The sequence below is a fragment of the Typopeltis vanoorti genome, chromosome 16, assembly GCF_054136105.1.
Source record: "Typopeltis vanoorti isolate ZY-2024b chromosome 16, IOZ_Tvanoo_1.0, whole genome shotgun sequence".
Lineage (NCBI taxonomy): Eukaryota > Metazoa > Arthropoda > Arachnida > Uropygi > Thelyphonidae > Typopeltis > Typopeltis vanoorti.
In genome coordinates, this window is record NC_143564.1 from 56,529,430 (window position 1) to 56,552,106 (window position 22,677).

A 22,677-nucleotide genomic window follows, 5' to 3' on the forward strand; every position below is an offset into this window, starting at 1 on the left:
AATTAAATAAAAGTTCATAATATTAAGTCCAGTAAAATTTATGGCAGCGGAAGATCGAAATCATTTATAAAAATAAAATAAAAATGGTTATTGAATCTGAACGTTGAACTTCGGTCATATTGGCACAGTTCTCTTTGGATTTTTAATGCATTTAATTAGTTCTTTTAATCATACAGCTCTGTTGCCAAGTAAAAACAAAGGCCAGCAATTAATTACCATTTACTATCATTCATAAATTCAGTTTCAAAGAGAAATGTACCATGACCTTCGAAGTTCAACCATTTGATCTTCGGATTCAAATAAATTCAATACTGCAATTAACTCATTGCTGTATTACTTATTTGAATTCGTCCTAAATGATGTGCTCTCTCTTTCTATATATATGTATAGATGTTTGAATTAATCTACTACATAGAATATTACATTACTACAAAATCCCCATTTTTTATGCACACAATTTCTGCAACAGAACCTCTGAAGCAATAAGTAGGATGACTTGACATTTTCCCTTCAGTTCAAGACTTGTGTTCGAATCTAGCCTGAGATATAAGATATCTCCATAAGAGCTTGTCCATGAAGATAAGTTAGCCAGTCTCATACAACAGGCAGTTTTGCCTACCGCAAAAAACAAGCAAACCAGTCCAAGAATAAGCAAACTAAGATTAGTTTGGCCGTATATAACCAAGACGAATTTTCCGCAGTGCTGAACTTGACATTCCCACCTGTTTTATAACCTTTTCTTTAGTTATATGAAGTGAAATTAGTCATTTATTATTTAATAAATTACTAGTTTTTCTATTTAAGTCTTTCTCCGGAAATTCGTCGATGTGTTTAATTATGAATGAATAATCTTAAGAGGATTATATAGATAGATAGACAGATTTGCATGAAATATCATTTAGGACATAAGAAGTATTAATTTTCAGAAATGAATACCTAAAAACAATTAACTAAAAAGGCTAGGCATTAAAAAAGAAACCAATGAAACCGTTTGGATTGTTTAAAAATACTGTAACAAGCTTTGCAACAAACAAATAAGGCGGTAAAATCACTGGTGTGTGCTTCTTTCTCGTAGGGCACATACCACGTTGTCTGAAAGAACGATGGTCACAACTTCCGCAGGGCAGTGGGACTTCTTCGAACGCTCGTAGTTAGCGTCATTGTCAAGAGCGTGACAGGTTTTTTTTTTTTTTTTTTTTACTTGTGCAGGTGTAAAAACGTCTTAAGCGTGTGTTGACTAGCAAAAAAAAAAAAAAAAAAAAATCGGGTCTGGTAGTCTTAAATAACAAAGAAAGAGTTGAAAGAATTGTTGTGTAGCTATCCTCCAGACATCTGTCCGTGTTATTAGAGGCTTGTGGGCTTGTCTGTAAAGGCTCGTGTTAGTCTGTGGAAGGTAACTTAATGATTTTTTTTTTACACCTACATCTGTCATAGAAAGTTTATTCAAACAAAAAATTTGAAGGATATTAATATAGAAGATGGGCAAAAAATATACAATGAGCATTCGTTTTATTTTTAGTTCTTGTATTAGTTACAATGAATTGTTTATGAGACACGGTCACTTGAACGAAGGTCATAACTTAAAATCGAAAGAATTTGTTAACCGGAATTTCTGGAACATGTAATTCCAGAAATTCCGGAATTCGACAAAAGTGTCTTTTTTTTTTTTTTTTAAGATACCACAGACTATTTTGATAGCAATTTGTATCTGAAATTTGTGACTAAAAACGACAATCGTGAATTCAAGAATCCTTTCTTTTAAAATACTATGAAATTTGCGCATACTAGAATAACATTACAGAAACACGTATCACATTATTAAACCTAATACTTAAAACAGAAATTACAGAAGTTCATATCCGATTGAAAAACGCTTCTATTATTAACAATATGGGGAATATAAAACCACACACACACACACAAAAAAAAAAAAAAAAAAGGAAACGTTTGCCGAAAAGTGAAGAATGTCCTATTATCGGTCAGCATTATCGAGCTAGTCAGTTTTTATTAGGATATTTCTGTGCACTTGTAACTAAACGAAGTACTTGACAAGAACCACTTTGTTATTCGTTTATTGGCAGTACAAGAAAGACGAGTTAGAGGCGTATACAATAATGTTCCCAATTCTTCACGGGATTATCTTTAAAGGATAATCACACCTTAAGGAGTGGGAATTAGGGAAAATGTGATACTTTGTGACTGTGGTGGTAAAGAAATACGTCTAGAATGATGTCACGTTACAAAGTCCCAGTATTTGTTAGAAAGGTTTGATTTTTTAATTTTCAAAACACAAGAACTTAACATATTTGTTTAAAAAATCTTAAAAAATCATTTTTAAAACTTAATTACAAACCGATTACAGTTATTTATGTAATCTTATGGTTTCAAACAGGATTTTTTTACAAACATTTATTTTTTATTTATTTTATTTGTGAGGTAATATGGAGGAAGTTTGGTAAGATGAAACTATGCGATTTTTTGAAAGATAGGAGAAAGGAGATCGGGTTAAAGCTCACAAAAATATCATTTAAGATGACCCCCCCACACACACACACCCTCTTAGTACAACACGAATGTTTATTTTTAATTTTTCCCATTCCATACAATTTTAATCTTTCTTAATTGAAAGACAAGTTTTCATAAAAGGATAGAGTAAATTAATCAATAATAAATAAATAGACTATTTTTTTAAAAATTGCTTTGCGAGATGTAATCTCTGAAAATAAGCTCAAATGGCAAAATACAAAACATAATAAATACGATCATTAGCTTTGAAACAAACTTAACTTGCTATTTTCATAGCAACACTGACATCTACCATCGAAAACTTGGAGAGCTTCTCAGATATAATGGTTCATGTGGAAATCAATGTCATGTAACCGTTGCAAGACGAAACCTCGACAAACCACAAAAGTTAACAACGGGCACAATACGTAGCCAAATTTAGTTACTTCATTTTCTATATCGGCTGATAGTACACAGTTGCCATTTTTTGTTCGTAATTTTTTCTAATAAAAAAATTAATTGTTTCTTTATTGCATTTGCAGCAATATTTTTAAAGTAAGTTTAATGACTATTTAATAGACAAAATGGCTATTTTGTCATAGATAGCAAGCTTAAAATGAAATTTTCAGTAAAACCTGATGCATTCCATGCAATTCTCATAGTGAGGAAACAAAGTAGGTGAGAATTTATTGACGGAAGGAGTTAATTTTACATTATTACTGTTAATTAAATTACACTTCATCAATTTAAAATTACTGAATAAATATTCAGATACATCGTAAACACTTAAGCTTCAAGAGATAAAATACAAATTTTGTGTGTGTGTGTGTGTGTGTGTGTGTGTGTGTGTGTGTGTGTGTGTGTGTGTGTGTGTGTGTGTGTGTGTGTGTGTGTGTGTGTGTGTGTGTGTGTGTGTGTGTGTGTGTTGTGTGGATAATAAGGGGGGAAATTTATGGACAGATTTGTCATTCACAACTAATAATATCGTTTTCTGAGTAATATCTATTTCATGTCACATTTTCTGTGTGGTGAAAAAAAATATATATTTCGACAATCGCACTCGGATGAGTTTCGCTGAAGCAGAGCAGTCATTTCCGGCATATCCAATGAATTATCAAAAGACAGCTGAATAAATCTATTTACTCACAAGTTTAAACAGCAAGGCGATACTGTTAAGTTTCATAAATTCCGGTTATTTATTTTTATTTTTTAGATGAATCCTAAAAATACTTTAAGTTTATGAAATAGCTATAGGAATGAAAAATTCCTACTATTCTTAGTATAGTAGGAATTCCGCAAACATGCAGTCCGCAAACTACAAATTCTTGTAGTTTGCGGACTGCATGCAGCTCTCTTTCTAATCCCAATGCTATCTTGGGTGACATCACCTTCCCCAAACACCCATTCCCCACTCCTTAACAAATTCAGCTGTCTTCTTTATATTTTTCAATTGTCTGTTGTTCATCCAACTTCACCCTCAGCTTTCTTTGGAAGTGAATCTTCATCATAATATGTTATCTTCCAAAAAAAAAAAGTCATCATATTTCAATTAATTGCTTTTAAATCTCTCCTTACATTCATATTTCTCATTCTTTTATTCCGATCAACACCATGCATTAGCGTTGTCATTTCCAGCCGTGTTATTAGTCATTTTCAGTTGGAAGACGTCTTTTAATACACCCTTCCAACCCATTTTCTTCCTTTTCTCAACATAAAATGGCCAACTATCCATAAATCTTTCCTCTTTAGCATCGGGTCTGAATTGATATCTTTCAATTTCATTACAGCAAGCAATGAATGCCTTTTCTTCCTCTTACTTCTATGAGGCGGGGGGGGGGGAGAATTCGCGAAACTCTGAAATACCTTAATCATGTGGAAATGATTGTAAAATGACAATGGTTGGAAAAATCACAAAAAAAAGCTAATAAAATTATATTCAACATGTTGCTTTTTGGAGAGAGAAAAAACTAAACATCAATATGGGATAGAACAGAATGGGACAGGAGAGAGAGAGAGAGAGAGAGAGAGAGAGAGAGAGAGAGAGAGAGAGAGAGAGAGAGAGAGAGAGAATATAGAATTTAAAAGAAACCGAAAAGGTTATGTTCATAGCACATTAGTATTAGACCTAAGACCAAATGGTCAGAATCCACTTACAATGAAGTTCTTCTAATAGTAGTTACTAAGAAAATATCATAATTATTACATCGAACCTGTCAACTAAGATTATTTAGGAACACTACAGTAGTGTATTTCACGAGACATAGAGGTCACTTAAAATATACCAGCTATAATCACTGTATGTATTATCAAATTATATATTTTTCAAATGAAAAATATATAAAAAGTTTTATTTGAATCTAATTATGACAAATATTAAATATGAATAGTAATAAAATAATATTGTACACTGATACAATAAAAACATGTGAAAGCATTCAAATCATCTGTAGAATTTTCAGCTAACTTCCAGGGCCATTCTACCAAGGCGAAAAACTCCAAGCACGAAGTACCACACCGGAAATAGGGGGTTGCACCAACAACTAGAACAGCCAAACTATCGCTTGCCATTCAAAAGGAAACAGTAGCTCTAACCAACAGCACAGAACATTACAGGTCACACTTTTCGGTAATGAAAAAAGTTTCACAACACAATAATAAAAAAAAAAAGTTTCACTTACCTTCGAGTTTCATCCCGACATCCAGACACTTTTGGAACCTGCAGAATGGACATCTTTTCCGCTGGCTTTTGTCGATGTGACAGTTGCGATCTGCGACACACGTGTACACTTTCTTATTTTGGACCGTACGTTTGAAAAATCCCTTGCAGGATTCACAAGTGAGCAGGCCGTAGTGGTAGCCCGACACCTTGTCTCCACACACGGGGCATAACTCCTCGATTCCTTCTTTGGTGTCCGGGGCGTCCTGATATTCGGCACCGGACGAAGCGGCTACAGAAGATGGAGGGTGGGCGGAGGTCGGAGAGGTCACAGCTCCTCCGGGAAGAATGCTGGAGGCCACTGGCAGGAAACAAGAGGAAGTATCCATTAGAGGCGCTGAGGTCATCATGGTTGCTAAGAACGCTAGCGATTACTATGACGGACAACACAAAACATGCGGCTGAAATGCTCGCTCACAGTTAGGTACTCCACGCTCCGTACACAAACCATGGGTCTAGTGAGTCGAATTTCGCTCGGCCCGACAACGGCAAGTATAACAACAACACCCCACCTACTACCTACCATCCAAACCGCTAGTTCACAACCCGCCTGAACTAAAAGCAAGGAACTCCGTACCAGGTCGCTAAAGACTTTCTCGAGCCGTGTGACTCACCCCCTCTGTATATCCACTAGTAGGCTACGGGGACAGTGAAAGTGGTTTCAATGTGTGTGTATGTGTGTGTGCGCGCGCGCGCGAGTTGACTGTGGCGGTTAAGTCGGACTGGTGGCACGAGCTTGGCTGTGAGCGCCACACAGTGGGTCTATGTCAGCGCTATCACGAGCCGCCTAACAGCCTACTGACCCACTAACGAACTTGCTGGGCTGGCCAATCAGGAGATGCAATTCTTCTACCGCTACCTTTTCCCGGTCGGAGGGGAAGTGCGGGAGAGAGAAAACGAATTGAGATAGACAAGGTTTTATCTGGTGTTCACTCACTCTCTCTGACAATCTACAAACCAAATAGTTTTTCTGTACCAACTTTTATTTGTTTTCTATTTCCCCCCCCTCACTTTCTCCTTGCACTGCTGTTAAATATTATCTCCTGTGCTAAACAACGCATGACCATCAACGTTCAGTGTCACGCCTTACTACAGTTATTTTATATAAGACATTTTATTGTTTTGAAGAGAACAAGTAGATTTATTCAGCAAGTTTTCATTGTCGCGGCCACCTAGCGGCAATATTTTCAACTTATAATGAACACGTGAACCAACTCATTCATGAAGAAATTAACTATTGACCAACATGCTTATTTTATGTTCTTTGTGTCTTTTTTTCACTCAGATTTCATATTTAAAAGGAACTAAAATAAAACACTGATATTTCAGTAAAAGTTAGTTTTCATATACGGAAAAAAAAACAACTATAAATGCTGCTAACAAAGAAATTATATTTATTTAACAGCTCAGATAAGTAAACTCTTATCGATATCGTAAGCTGTTTATTATAATCCATTAAAAGATTTCGATATTTTCCTATCGCAATTATCTTATTGGGAATAAATGAGTCATTGTTTGCGTTACGTGTGTATGCGTGTGCGTAATTCAGTTTATTAGGTAGTTCGAGGGTATTAAACTATATCTACTGGAAATAATTGGTCCTATTATAAAAGTTTGTGCAGGTGTCCGAACTGCTGTAGTGTTAAAAGTTATTATGTAGAATTAAATATCGATTAGTTACATAAGTATGGAATGCTAGATTATAGAAATTTTAAAAATACGAAATACCAACAGAGCGTAGTGGTTTCCCTCCAATAGGATAGGTGATTGAATCGGCCGCATAGAGCAACATTTCAGCCCACAATGCAGTGTGTGTATATTACTATTATAACTTGAAAAACCAACCATGCAGTCATTTTTATTGTAAAATTTAATAATAATACAAAATAATAATAAAATATAAAATTATTAAGTTCAATAACAAGATTTAAAAATATTTTTAAATATGAAAAATATTATTTTTAAGTTAGTGATTTTACAAATATTTCATACACTTCCAAAAAAGTTAAAATAACATTTCGATTTTTTTTCTTTAAATAGACATTTCTGATAAATATATCAGCAAATATATAAACATACCCTACTTGGACTTTATTTCCTTTTCTTGTTTACAAATATGTTTAACTGAGACATATAGGAAACAGAGAAATGATATACATGTAATGGAAATTTTGATCTCCGTAATATTGAGTAAAAAATTTAAAAAAAATGATAAACAAGTGTAATGTTTACATATATAGTTCACACTTCAACAACCAGCTTCATCCTCGTTTCTCTGACCTGTCTGTTTACTCTACTCAAAGTCTGTTTTGGAAGACAGACTATTTTAAACTGTCTTTAAATCTTGAATGATTTAATGTTTTCTGCAGCAAAATAGTTAAACGTATTAGCGCTGATTCATTCACAAATCAATATTGGTGTAGTGTAGTGTAGTTATGGAATGTACACTTTGACTGGATGGATTTCTGACCATTGATTACATCTCTTCATTTTCATTTAGAAATGGCAAAAAAAAAAAAAAAAAGTCAGTGCAAATGCATGCAGAGATTATAAATCGAGATCAGCAAATAAATACAGTGTTGATTTGTACCAAATGCATTTAACTTAGTAGGTAGTTTTTTTTTTTTTTTTTCAAATTCCAAATAATTACGATCTTCAAACAGAATGTTTTGTATCAGAGGAGGGTAGCAGCAGGGATTTTTTTCGTTCTTAATTCGGGTTTTTTATTCTGTAAAACAGGAAAACCAGCCAGAAAAACACATGCACTTAGCAAACACAATACATTGCTTCAACTGTAGTTACCGCTGGGCAAACCAAACTTTTCTGTTTTCTGTTAGGAAACCAGTAATTCCACGCTAGTGATCTCTCCAGTCCTCCTTTGTGGTAATATCATACGAAAGCTCTGGTTCTCGTGTTTATTCGAAATTTCCGTGTATGAAAAGATTTTCTTTTTTATAAATTTTCAAGCGATTTGAAAATAACTGAATGTTTTTGAAACTCGAGCGGCATATTCAGTCTTTATAGAATGCAATGTTTAATCTGTTATACAATTAAAGTGCATTATCACTGATTATTAAAATAATATTTTACAGTTTTTTTCTCCGAAAACTTCACACTAAATGACAGCATTTGCTACTACCTGAAACCGATCAATTATTTTCTATTTTGATTTCAATTTTTTTGCATGTGGCCTGTCAATATATAAATTGATTTGTTTTTAATTTATGTAAAACCCGCTTGCTGCGCTTTGTTAGGAACTTGCTATTCGTTTCGAGGCAGACAAATAAACAGATTAAAAAAAAGCGAAAATATAATGTGATTTAAACCATGAAAGTATCCACACTATTTAAATGAAATAACATGAAGAGTTACTGAATGACACTAAATCTCATCTAGTGGTGGGAAGGTTTGTTCCTCCTGGAAACGCGGGTGTTTCGTCCCGCAGAACAGGCAAACTGGCCAAAAAAAAAAACATTAACAATCAGAAGACGTTGATCTTACAGTCTGAGTTACTTCGATCATAATTCCAAAACAACACACAACGATGCCTTTAAATAAAGTAGCGAAGTATTATTATTTTTTTTTTCAAGTAATGCGTGCCACAATTGTATATCCAATTAATTTCCGACCCCTGACCTAACCCCACCGTTATATATCTATATATATATTAGTACAAAGCATGGACTAAGAATTTTTTCTATAATTTTTTTTACATAATCCTGAGAACTCGCTCGAAAGACTAAACGTGGAACTACATTAAAGCTATTTCTGGTCTCACTTAAATGGAGTGGTCACACATCAGGAGATGAAAATCATCCCCCATCTAAACACAGACATCTATGTCTATGGCGGAATTCGAACCTGGAATCTGTTTCTTGGATAGCGGGCAAATTCACACTCTGCCAACCAGTATCCGTATTATCACTGTTTTCTATAATCAAACTGTTTTGAGAGCCACAAACGATGAATGAACATAAATAAATAATAAATAAAAATCTGCACCACTGATGTGAATAGTGGATGCACGTGTACAGATTTACAGAAAAAAATTGGTTTATCGCCTGTGCTGCTAGATGAACTATGCCATTACTTATGGTGACAAAATAAATAAATAAGGAAATAAACTATAACATAAAACTTTAACAATCTCTCATTCTATTTTAACTGCATTCGAGACTGAATATTGTGCAAACTGCTAGCTATTCCACAGCATCTTGGGTGCATAACGTTAATGGAATTAGATTTTTCCTGTGAGTTTTTTCTAACAATACTGCAAGAACTACTTTTACATTTGTTTATAATTTCGTGGGAGAAAATTAGGAGTCTGCATTGGAGTTCGAGGGATAATTTAGACAATCAAAATGGCCGTCGACTTTGTTTATTCTTAGATAATCATTCATGGGCATAAAATTTTAATTTGAATACGAAGTAGAAGATATACTAGGGGCTCTAGCAGGCCACCAAATTGAAGTACAGATGATCGGATTGGACTTCAGTGAACCTGAAGTCCAATCCGAAAAAATACACACACATCAGTTACTTCAGTTCTATCACGTGATACTTAAGACATCCAAGGTAGCAAAACCAGAAATTTATTAAGGATCAGAACTCTCGCCATCCGTTTTCAGTTTCTAAAATGAGGAATTTATAGATGTAGGAAGTGTTATTTTTTTTCCAGGTATTTGTAGAAAGCAAATATACTTTAAATGTACTAATATTTAATACACACACGAAGAATATATTAAAAATGTTAACAGTATGAGCTATACAATTTTTTCTTCTTTATATACATGTATATATATATATATATATATATATATATAGCTCCCAACCACGAAGAGTTGGATCATATTGCCGATACCTCCTAACCCCATCTGGTGGAAAGCTTTGTTTTTATTTTGAAAAAAAAAAAAAAAAAAAAGAAGAAGAAGCTTATGAAGGTTTTTTCATCTTAATAATTATAATCTTTATTTTATCTTTATCTTTAAGAAAATCTGTAGATCTTTGCCAAATAAATGAAATCAGAGTTCGCACTATGCAATAGTCTCAATTTCTTCACCGGCTATCTAGAACTTATTGTTGATAATTTTTAAAAATATTAAGATCTAGATACTTATTTTTAAACACATTGGAGTTTCAAAAGGGGAATTCGAACCCAACCTTATGTAAAATCGTATCTTCTGTGTCACAACTTCATACTCGACAACTAAGCGTTAAATATAAATTTGACCAGTAAACGAAGAGAAAATTCAAGGCCGTTTCTCGACCATGAATTTCATCATAAATAGCAATAATTCGTATAACTGAGGAGAAAAAGATGAGATGTGATACAATTCTGAAATATATTTTGGGATCTCTTTTTATTTTCATTATTATTATTTTATTTTTACACTAACATTCAAGTGGAGAGAACCAGAGATTAAAATATTCAATGCTGGCTGCGTTCATATATGCATATATATATATATATACCATGTGGCAACTTTAGCAGTGTCCTCAATAACGAATATAATGATTAAATTATTCCTTTTAATAGCTTCGCAAAATTGGTTTTCAAATAAGCGACGTATGTGGAACAAACCAGTTTTCTTTCGCTATAAAAACTCCAAAACCTACAATACTAATGAAGCCGTAGTACCCAACCTAGTTCATCTCAAATAAAGAAATAAAGAAAGTGACACTATAAAAAAAATTTAGATAAATTTACTGACGTTATATAGTAAATGCTATATTATGGAACTGCCCACTCAGTCTCCAAAAAGTTAGATAGGGCTAAATGGCCTCGCCTACTCCCGTATATACGGGAATAAAAAGGCGTTAGCTGATTTTTTTTTTTTTTTATGCTATATTATACCTAAGCAGCAGAAATTTAAACTGTTTCTAATTCCACTTTTTATTAAAAAAGGCCAATTAATTACTATCGTAAAAATCTAAGTTTAAAATACATTTAAAAAAATATTTGTCGTGGTTGTTTACAAAGTCGAAAATGGAAAACACGGTACAGCAAAAACCTAAGTTCATTACAGCGTTGCCGACAGAGGCTTGTGTACGGAAAACAGCCTGTTGACAGTAATCTGGGCACACCGGTTGATAGATGGATAGAAGGAGAGTGGGAGAGAAGAAAAACCTGAGACCAGCTTCTCTGAACAAGGACGCTGTACTTTATTCCTATTTAAAACTAGTCCACTCTCCCCTAACCCCAGTCACTGCTACCACCTGTACAGCGTCCTGCCACCTCTTTGTTAGAAGGGAGACGGAATCTGTGGTAGGAGAGTGGTTGTCAGAAGGAAGTCTCTCTTGTCAATAGGTCCGATCAACTAGCGTCATTGAGATATTCCCTATGCAACAAGTGACACACCTAAACGTCATCAGAAACAAGAAGTTTAGAACCTTTCTATCCTGGTCTAAATTTGGAACACCCCACGCTTTACAAGTGTTTTCCTGCGCTCTGAGAAGGACACCATTTGGAAGAGAAAAGCAAATAAACAAACACGTTATCTTTTTATTGTCGATAATAGCAAAAAGATTTTCTTTGAAGTGTACTGAAATACTTAAAAATAATAAACAAACATTTCAGGGGAAATGGTTATAATTTGAAGTCTAATGTAATCTGCTGGTCAGCAGATTATATTCAAACTCTTCTTTTTTGTTATTTCAATTACTTAAAAGTAATAAGATGGCTTTTAAATAATTTATGTAACAAACCCATTCCTCTTTCTTTCTGTCTCTTACCCACCAGTTTTCTATAGGGAAAATATTTTTAGTAATGTCATACATGATCTTATCATTTAAAAAAACAAATTTTTCATACACTATAAAAATTATTTTATAGTGTATTGTGTTGTACAATTATGTAAATCTCAATAATCTTTCTGCTGGGTGTCGGTTGACCATCGCTGTATGATTTAATTGCTGTATGAAGTACACAAGATGACTGCAGCAAATAAGACCTGCCGATTTACAGAATTAATAAAGAATTATATTGATCTACAGACTTAAATCGCATCTTAGATAAGTAAATAAACAAATTATTGTTGTATACAGAATTCTGTTTTATCCAGTGCTTAGAGGAATTATTTCGATGCATCTTCAGAGTTAGAGATCTCAAAACGTTTAGTTAAAATAGAAGGAAAATAAAACGATTCTTAATATTTCTTATTCTTTGCTTCCTTCTAAGGCAAACAGACAATAGGAAGCATTGGTCTTGGTCTTTTGTTTTATTTACTGTTTCACCCTCATTCAATTCGGGATTAATTTCTGATACCTTCCTGCTCATTTGCCCTATTGTGTATTACAAATTTCTGTATCGATGTTCCCCTTAATCTCAGCTCCTCCCTTCTGTTCAAAGCTCACCATGAGCGTTATAATCCAAAACATGAAAAGGTTCTAAACCTTCCCCTTCAGCGTAAACACTAACTAAATAAATAAAATAACATAAAATAAATAAAAAGGGCAATAAAGAAACTAGGATTTTGCTTTCGTTACTTTAAAATTTTTTAAATAAACATAATTTATTTATTTTTTTTTACATAAATTTTGCGTGATTTGCAATATTTCATAACGTGGCATCTTAAACTCTAGCAATACGAGAGTACTATTTCAATTTCAATTTTTTTGCATTCCTCCAACAAATAGTTTCACTAAAAGCTGATTGTTGTTTCAACAAACATTCCAAATGCACCACTGAATATCATTTACTTCCTTATAACTCTTTGTTATTAGACAAAATAAGCACGTTTTTTATTTTAAAAAAATGGCGAGAAATTTAATAAAAATATGCTATAAAATTTTTATTATTTGATATGTACTTTCGCAGACGAAGGCCTCTTAAAGTGACCGAGAACCCCAGAGGCTTGACGGATCTAATGTATAGAGCCTCAGTAGCTCAACTGGTATAGACGAGCCCTTTAGTTGAAAAAACCCAGGTTCGAATCCCGTCTACGAGGCGAAGGACCATTATCAGGATGTTTCAATCAAATGGTGAGTTAATCGGTCTCATATGGGGTGGTGGGTCCCCCCTCCCCCGAAAACTCAAGAGGAGAACGCTCAAAACAGGTAAACCGTCCTCGTGAACCCACAAATCTTCAGAATGTCCTTAGGGGATGTAGCAAAAGGGAGTGGTATGTTGGCGGCATTAATTCGCCGTAACCCCTAATCGAGGGACTAGAATCGTCCTGGGGACGATGGGGTGGAAAAGAAGAAGAAGAAGAAGAAGAACGTACCCTATCATTATGGTAACGTTCATAAAATAAAAATCTCACAAATGAGTCAAGCAGTGAACCAAGTACTTAAAAGGCAGTAAGTGGCTAGCTTCTATTTAGAAGATACCTACAATATTCACATTAATGTCAGCTAAGAAACCGTTCTGAATTGCAACTAACTACCTGTTTTATTAGAATTTGGCTCACTTTTTTACACATGACATTTTTTATATGAAAAGCCACTTTTTTAGATAAAATAGGTAAAAAAAAAACAAGAAATCAATCGCTGAAATCGGGCAACGATGCAAACAGTAGTGGTATCTAAGCAGCACTCTTTACTTTCTTCTCCCTCATTTACAACCTTCCTTGGAGACATTTCAGCCTGTGAGAATTAGTCAAGGAATCTCGAACAAGAAGAAACAACCATATTTCAAATTTGACTGAAAACGATTAGATTTATGCGACCTTTAAAAAGCATCTACAAAGAAAAGAAGATGATAATGATGACAATAAGGAAAAGTAGCTCAGTTGGAGTTTTTTCCTCTATTTTCAAAGTTTTTTTCTTCTATGAATTACATTTAACCCTACCAATTGAGCGGACTACGTTCTGCTGAATACCTCTATGAAATAAAATTAATCGATAATATTCAACTTGGAATGGAGTTACATTTATTCAAATTTTCACCCTAATGATTCTGATAAGAGGCATAGTTAATGAGTCGCTACTACAGTAGCTTACCTTACTTAGCTTAGATAGCAATGACTTCTGATTCTCTGCAATAATTAACAGAGTAGTGGGCGAGCTATATAGGTACTCGTCTATATACACTGTTTGCTTGGAAGGGGGCAGAAAAAGAGAGGGGGGGATACCACCTTACTTATTTATAGCAGTATATTTTACTGCCATAAATTCAATATATTTCATTTAAAAAAAAAAAAAAAGACAGTGCTTTTAGAAAGAAACTCGGTGATGTTTTAAATATCAAAATGGTAATTTTACGGGACAGAATTCACATAAAAAAAAAAAAAAAACATATGACTCAAAATTTTGTTCTCTAGTGTAATATGCGATTTCGATATTTACCTCTTACCCTTGCATTCTAAATGAAAGAAACGGGTATTTTTCAGTACTTTCAAAAAAAAAAAAAAAAAAAAAAAAAAACCACCTTACAAAATGAACACTGCTTCTCTTTTTCACAATAGATCATGGTTCTGTATACAATGTGGCAGACTACCGCAAGATTAATATTATGATGATGATAACCCATATACAAGTCAATTATTTTAATGAATTCTCTGCGCCCTCTAATACTATATATATATATATATATATATATATATATATATATATATATATATATATATATATATATATATATATATATAATGAACCCTTCCTGTTGTTGTTGTCTGTGACTATCACTTTTAATATGAATTCTGCTGTAAACGAAGAAAAGCTGGTGTCTTGAGGCATGACTACCTGTTGCTAAGATACGCCCAAGAAATGGGAAGTAAAGGCGGCAGCAAGATAGCCTTCATCCGGGTGCATTGGATCACACAGAGCACGTCCATCTGGAACAGCGACTTTAGGAGGGACAATATGTAACGCAACAAAGAAGGTGAAACATGATAAAACAGTGTAAAGTACGGCTCTCTAGATAGAGGCTGATATCAGTCGGTAATTGGCAGGCGGTTTAAACAGGCTTTTCTAGCGAGACACAACATTAAGTAAGCTTCCATCACTATTCTTAAATGATATCCACTTTGTTCGACCCGAAAACTTGAGGAGAATATACAGGGAAAAAAAAAAAAAAAAAAAAAAGCACCGATACCTGCACAGTCAATTTTACGTTCAGTAAGCTTGATATGCGTGCAACCTGATCACGAGATACGAAGTGCATGCTCGTGCTAACCATTTTATGATAAATTTTCCCGATAATGGAAGCAAATATAAATTCTTCGCAAGAAAGTGCATTTTATCCCTTGTAGACCAAAAGCAATTAATCGTGAAGAGAAAGGGAAGAAAAATATATACATATATATATAAAAAAAAAACTCATTCGAGCTTCTAATCTCATGTTAATCTAATTTGTACTGTTTTCAGTGCCAACTATGTCACACGTCATCACTCACTTCCGCTATCATTTTCTCCTCTGTGTACTTACAATCTTGCGAAAATAAATAAGTAAATCACTCTCTATAAATTGCTTTTCCTTGCAACCAATGCACTTGATATTAGACACACGAATAAAACCACGAATATATCATTTTATCATACTCGATTATCGTCTGCTGAAGGCATTCTCGAAAAGGATTATTCTAGAAAGAATTTGTTGCATTTCAGCCTTCAGCAAAAGATTGCAAAGCAAAGAAAAGATGTGTTATTGATCCAAAATAAAAATAAAAAATTCCAGCAATTATATAATATATATAAATACATACATAAATTTTCTTTAAATGGAATAACAGACGAAAACAGTCCTGCATTTACGCACAAGTAGCATAACAGCTGCTTACAGTACCACCTATCGGATATTTCTTTTAAATATAGTATAAATTCTAAAATAAAAACTTCATTATGTATATAGGGAATAATATAATTTTAGGGAATAATATAATTAATTTTTATATAAATACGTTTAGTATAAATACTTTTAAATTACTATTCATATAATATATAAAAATTGCAAAATATTATCAACTTTAATGTTTATAAAATGACTTTCGTTAAATACTATTCATAAATCACGTGTAATTATTGTAAATTATACGTAATTTATGCATGATGCTAAGATATTAAATAGTATGCATAAATCACATATAATTGGAAATCAGAATCAGAAAAATTCTCTCAGAAAAAAAAAAAAAAAAAAGTGCGTATGGGCGCCAAAAACGTTACGTTCAATCTGAATCTATTATTTCATTAATTCTTTGTGTCAGTCATTTTTCGAAATGAATTGACAGCACTTTTGCTCATAAATACCAAAGTGAATTATTGCATGTATAAATGAGGTTAGCATGGTATTAGTTTTAATATCCTTTTCTTTTCCCTTTTTTATTTTTTTTTATTTTTATGTTTTGAGTTCGAACTGTCAATGAGATACCAACTCACTTCCTAATCAGCTGATGCTTTTACCTAATTTTCTGCGAATTCGATTTATAAACTAGAATTAATGGCATTCAGAGTTTATTAAAAAAACTGTGATAATATTAACGTTTAAAAAATGATAAATAAACACTGATATCGACTAGTGATCTTTAATTATTATACAGCCTCCACTGGATTTCTAGGCGCTGCAAAACCGAAAATAAGATTATCCTTTATGTAAAGACGTGCAAAACCTGTTACTTGGATAGCACGCAGCCTGCATCAAGGATATCTGTGTGATGTAACATTTAAGGCTAATCCATGAACAGTCAGGAAACTGAAAAGAACTTGTAATTAATTACCAACAGTTCTTGCTCCTTTTGATATTATAAAATCAACAACAGTAATGTATATGATGTCTTTTAATTTTTAAAAATAATAAAAACGCATTCCCTCTTGAATGCCCACTACCTATCCTGAGAAGTGTCATTCTGTCGATTTACGCGTCTCAAACACTGTTAGTTTAGTTATTGTATTTTATTGATCATATTACAGCTTAACACATTTATCATGATCACTTCTCCTAAGTTCTCATTGTACACGAATCATTGACTCAAAACTCCATCGAGGTTTTTTGTTAAAATTCGCCATACGCTTCCACTGCTTACAATAGAATAAGTGCGCATGAACACACAACTCCTAGTAGGTGGGCAATTATATTAATATTGGTAACTTATAACAAGTTGATTTGAAAATATCCGCATTTAAAATAACATTTTTTTTTTTTGTGGAAATGTATATTAAAAGAAACCAGAAATGATATATAGTATATATGTATTAAGGGTTAAGAGAGACAAAATTTTGACTATTGCGAGTATCTTGCAATTACATAACTTTATTAAGATGGGCATAGGTAGAATTTCCAATATACTGTATGTAATTCTAGATTAGTTTAAAACACTACCTGCGATGCGGTAGAAATGAATAATACAAGAAATAAATACTCTTTGATCATCTTAACAAGTATCAGAATATCGATGAATGTGTGTTTTGCAAGGAAAACTTTTTAGATCAACTTCTTTCATTTTCTATATCACCCTTAGACTCCATGCGAATAAAGAACTTGCTTTTATCAAGGGAGCGCTTTTAAACATAAATTATGGCTTGCATGAACACTTTTCTAGTTATCTACATCGGCATGACTGCATTCAGGAAACAAAACCGTTATAAGAAATCTTTGCCGTTAAGTTAACTACGAGAAAAGCTTATCTGTCAACTTTTTCGAGGGTGGAGAGATAAACCGGTCTTCTACTAAATCTCTTACCGACGCTTACGCTAAGATAAAAGTTGCTAACTCTCTTTTTATTAATACTAGACAGTTGGTTTCTGTCTATTTTAAATTCGTTTTTCCAGTAGGGTTGCTTTTACAAGATAAACAGGTCTCTCGACATATCAAAATAATGTTGTTTTTTCGTGTGTGTGTTTGTCCTTCAATAAATATATATACAAAAAGAAGAAGAAGTAGAAAATAAACCAATCTACATATCTGGTCTTTCAGTAAAATTTAACTGCATCCTTAAAGACATAGCGGCTGACAGACAACATCATGACCTCGACCCTAACGAAATTTTATTGCAGTAACAGTGGTCCTCTCGCGTATATATGAATTAGTATAGCAACCATTAACTAATTGTTTTATAGTTACCACAACCATACGCTTTGTAATTCTCATACATCGAATAAGTGGGGATTGGGAATACTGGTTCCCTCAAGTTGGTAATAACCAGGTGGTTGCGTTGTAAGGTGGGGAATTCTGTGTAGAAAGTTGTCTTATTTGAATAATACGCAACTAAACTTTAAGAATATATTTTGCAATGTAATGAAGGAATATTGGAACGGATGGACATCATTTTGTTTCCAAAACTTTCCTTATGTCTCGTGCACGAAAAGTACTAGATCTTTCAAAACTGTAAATGATTTATTATTAAAATGCTTCGTTGCGAACATTATGTCCTCATCCTTCAGGGTGAGTGAAAAAATATTTGTTTTAATTTAAAAGGATGAGTAAAATCAATGAATGTATCATTTTAAATAGCATTTAAAAGCTATTTTTAATAATATTTATGACACATAATGATGGTTTATTTTGTGCCTTTAAAAGATAAGTTATAGCTGATAGATTCAAGTTGATGATTGAACGAAAATCGCTGCAAAATATGTTTGGAGAGCTGTAGAACAAAAGATGTTGAGGAGTGCAGAGTAAAGCAGACATGCATTACTGAATCTGAGAAAAAAAAAAAGACATCGTCGGACGCTGTCCCTTCCCCTTCTCAAGTTCTGCACAATTCGGTTAGAAAACAGAAACAGTTTCTTTTATGCTTTGGAGATAATTTCATTCCAGAAAGTTTGGCTAAGTTATGTAGATCTAATCTGAAAAAATAACATTACATCATTCTTTCATAATCTGAATCTAATCTAAAAAATAAGTTTACATTTTTTTTTTTTTTTAACTACCCAAAATGATAAGAGTTCATCCAGTTAAGCATGTCATGCTTACGAAACATCATTAACTGGATTGGAAATCTCTCTTTCGGTTTTAATTGGCTTATGTCTGTGCAATTATCCAGTAACTAATCGCATCAATTATAACCAACTACACAGTCACAAAACTGAAACTTTTATATTAATTGCATATATTATTTTTGAAGCAATGGATTCGCGTATTTCACATTCACATGCTATGTGAACTGGTTTCGTCTTATTCCCATGATCTAACTACGTTGTTTCTGGCCAGTTAGCATGTTATTCGAAATAAAGCAACTGCAGATTCTAGGAGAGAGTGCAAACTTCGCTACCTGTGTATGACATTGATGAGATCACATTCAGTTGAAAAGTCCAGTAAAAGTTTGCGTCCTTAGACGGGACTCGAACCCACATCTTTTCAAACGAAGGACAAATGTCGAGTCATCCCAGCGATTGTTCTACGGATTCATTGGGGGGAGTGGGGGGATCGACACTACCAGCTCAACCACCGGCATTCCGAATACTTATATTCGAATGGAGAACTCGTCAACTTGTTTTATCTAGGATACAAATGAAAACAAGAGATAGTTCTCGGAGTGCAGCTGTCTCTTTTTTCCCAACAGTGGAACCTGCAACCTAAACATATCGTCAATCTAATTGAAGGCGGAGAGAAATAATCACATTTACTACAAAATAGGTCAGAAGGCTTTCCTTCTCTCTAAATTTGCCCATAATGTCGGCAGCATTTCCGTAAGATTACTCGTGGTATAGAGACACCTTACTTTTATAACATGAAGGCGGGCTTACGACATTCCTCTATTGGCAGTCACATCACGTGCATTACAGGTGGCAGAATATGAACAGGTTAAGAGGCGCCATTCTCTATTCAAACTTGAAAGTAACATTACGCATATGGAGAAGAAAAACTCTGAAGTTTTTTTTTTTTTTTTTTTTTTTTTCCCGCACCTCTCATCAACCACTGCAAAGTTGTTTTAAGTAGACATTAATTACTTCTTCTTAGGCTGAAGGTCTTGTTTTGTTTCTTATGCATTGTCGAAACAGGGAAAAAACCTAAAATAATGGACAGATAGTTTGGAGGTATTGTCAATAATAAATGTTATAATAGCAAGATGCCTTGTGTAGATTTGCTAAGGGAAAAAATTGTTAAAAATATGTATAGAAAAGTCCAGTGGTATTCCAGTGGTTAATCAAGTCTGAATTTTCCTTCTTTTTTTTTTTTAAATTTTTTTTATTTCCAACACTGAGTTAGTTGGTCTCTGATTGTAGCTTTTCGAGGATGGGTTTTAATTGGTAGCTTCCCTCAAAAACGTAAAATCTAACTGAAACCACACTTTTATTTTAGTATTAATTATTATTATTATTATTAATCTTTCTTTCCCCCCGTAGCATTACATTTATTTAAGTATACAACTGTGTATTTTGTAGCGTTAATTCATCGTCACCCGAGTTGGACTTTGCCTTCTGTTAGAAAGGCTGATTAATAATAATAATAATAATAATTTTTCATTAAATAAATAATGGAATATGCTCAATGAGTGCCACAAAACCATTTGAGCTTGATTTTTTTAAAATTTCTATAGACAGGATACTAGTGTCTATAGGTTGACACTCTACAGACACTATAATAACTAAATATTAAAAATGATCTGAAGCGAGCTGATTGCCTCAGTTACTGCGCCTTTGAGCTTGCGTGCTCCAACTAACCAAAAAAAAAAAAAAAAAGTGAGATATGAAAGCTAAAGTATAATCTCTCAACTAGGTTTGACTTCAACTACGGAATAGGCTGGAGTACCAAGCTGACAGGACCAAAAATGATCTGAAAGATTCGCACAAAACTGCCTAGCTGGCTTCATCAATCAATAACATGACTACTATCTCCTCTTCTATTCAATACGCCTTTGCTGGAACCTACAACACTTTCCTTGAGCCTTCTAAGTTTTTTTCTCTCCGCGAAACATCATCACCAGCTAGTAAGTATATCACTTTTGATAAATTTTAGTTCAGGTCCTAAATAAATCATTTCAACCAATTTGAGAATTGTATAACTTGTACAAGCAAACAGACTTTGAACTGCCCTACTGAAATCCCCATTGGGTTTCATAAAAGATTTAGGATTTTTTTAAGATCCCAAGTTTTATGATTTGGACATACTGCAATGTTCAACACTCCTTTGAACATAATATTTTAAAAAATCCTATAATAAATTTCCATACATTTATTTAGAAAATTATATACTGTACTGTATATATGAAAATAAGGTGAAGATTTTCGGAGGTCAGTCCGCTTGAACTCAGAATGAATTTGTTTAAACAGTCACAAATGTTGATAGAAAGAGCTAACGTGTAATTATTTTTCTTTTAAGTGTTAATGAAATAAAGTTCACACCTAGTTCGCAAACAATGATCCAACGCGTGCTAATGACGGGTATAGATCTACAGAAAAACATACCAATGACATGGTTCAACAATTTTGAAATCCAGCTATTATTATTATTATCATTTTCATCGTTCGGGCTTACATTTTTCTTTCAGTTGGGCTACGACAGACTAAAATGACTTTATTCAGAATTATGGATGAGGCAACTAAAGCTATGAACACCAGTACGTATTTTGTCTGTTAATGTATGTGTATTGTCGAGTCGGTTTGTTTGTCTGTTTTGAGAGAATAAAAATCCTGCACCCTCCCTATGTCAGCTAACTCACCTTCAGTTGAAATCCCGATAATAAGATATGTTATTTAATGACTGTTACTTAATAAACACAAAAGAAAAAGACGGAAGTTGTTCAACTTGTCCTCAAAATTTTAAATATTTCAACAAAATTGGTTCATTCGTTTTAAGAACTGTTTCATGGCAACGGACGGGACAGATCTAATAATAATAATAATAATAATAAATTAAATAAAAACTTTCTTTTCCATAAAGGATGTCGTCAAGGATGTTCAAAAATATTTGCCTACCAGAAAGGAAGATTTTTTATCCCCCCCCAAAATGTGATAAATCAACCTTATAGCATTCATTTCGTTGCGTATATGTTGAGGTACGCCTATGTACTAAAGTATACCCAATTGGGTATGGATTCAGCTTAGTTACCGACTTGACAGAGAAAGTCAATTCTAAGCAACATACCACAATTAAAGCTAGCGTGGAGAAATCACTGTTGCTAGTGAAATTTGGCTTATAAACGATATTCTCTGGCATTCTTTTCGCCATCTGTCCAAAAAGAAACCGAACCTTTCGAAAATATAAGAAACTAGTGGCGCCACCTGTTGTATCTTTTTGTTGTCGAAAGCGGCAACCTTCGTTAGTGTTGTGTCAACTGTTTATGACATTTTTGGTATTTTTATGAAAATAAAAATGAAACAAGAGGAAGAAATAGCTTTTTTTGCAACTCCATGCAGCGCCAAGACTCATCGGGGGACACGGCACACTTCTACCGTTGGAACTAGCACTACATAATCTGCAAGATCTGCGCAATCCACTATCACCTACCACAATAGTATTTTTGTATGTTTTCTATTCCTGTATTCTCTTGCTTGTTGTTGCGCTAAAAGAGGAATCCAAGTTTCTGGGGAAGTGGAGGGAAGGGGAATGGTACCTCCATATGAGACTGGCTAAAGCCATA

At 33.5% G+C, this 22,677-nt stretch overlaps 1 protein-coding gene across 1 annotated transcript in view; it reads right to left on the bottom strand.

The window, feature by feature from the left end:
* LOC150098035 (nuclear hormone receptor FTZ-F1-like) overlaps window positions 1-22,677 on the bottom strand; it is a 333,419-nt gene that overhangs the window by 196,645 nt on the left and 114,097 nt on the right. Inside the window, exon 2 of the mRNA XM_090406144.1 lies at window positions 5,184-5,522. Within this exon, the coding sequence (XP_090262270.1) occupies window positions 5,184-5,522 (339 nt within the window). The remainder of the gene's footprint in view (window positions 1-5,183; window positions 5,523-22,677) is intronic.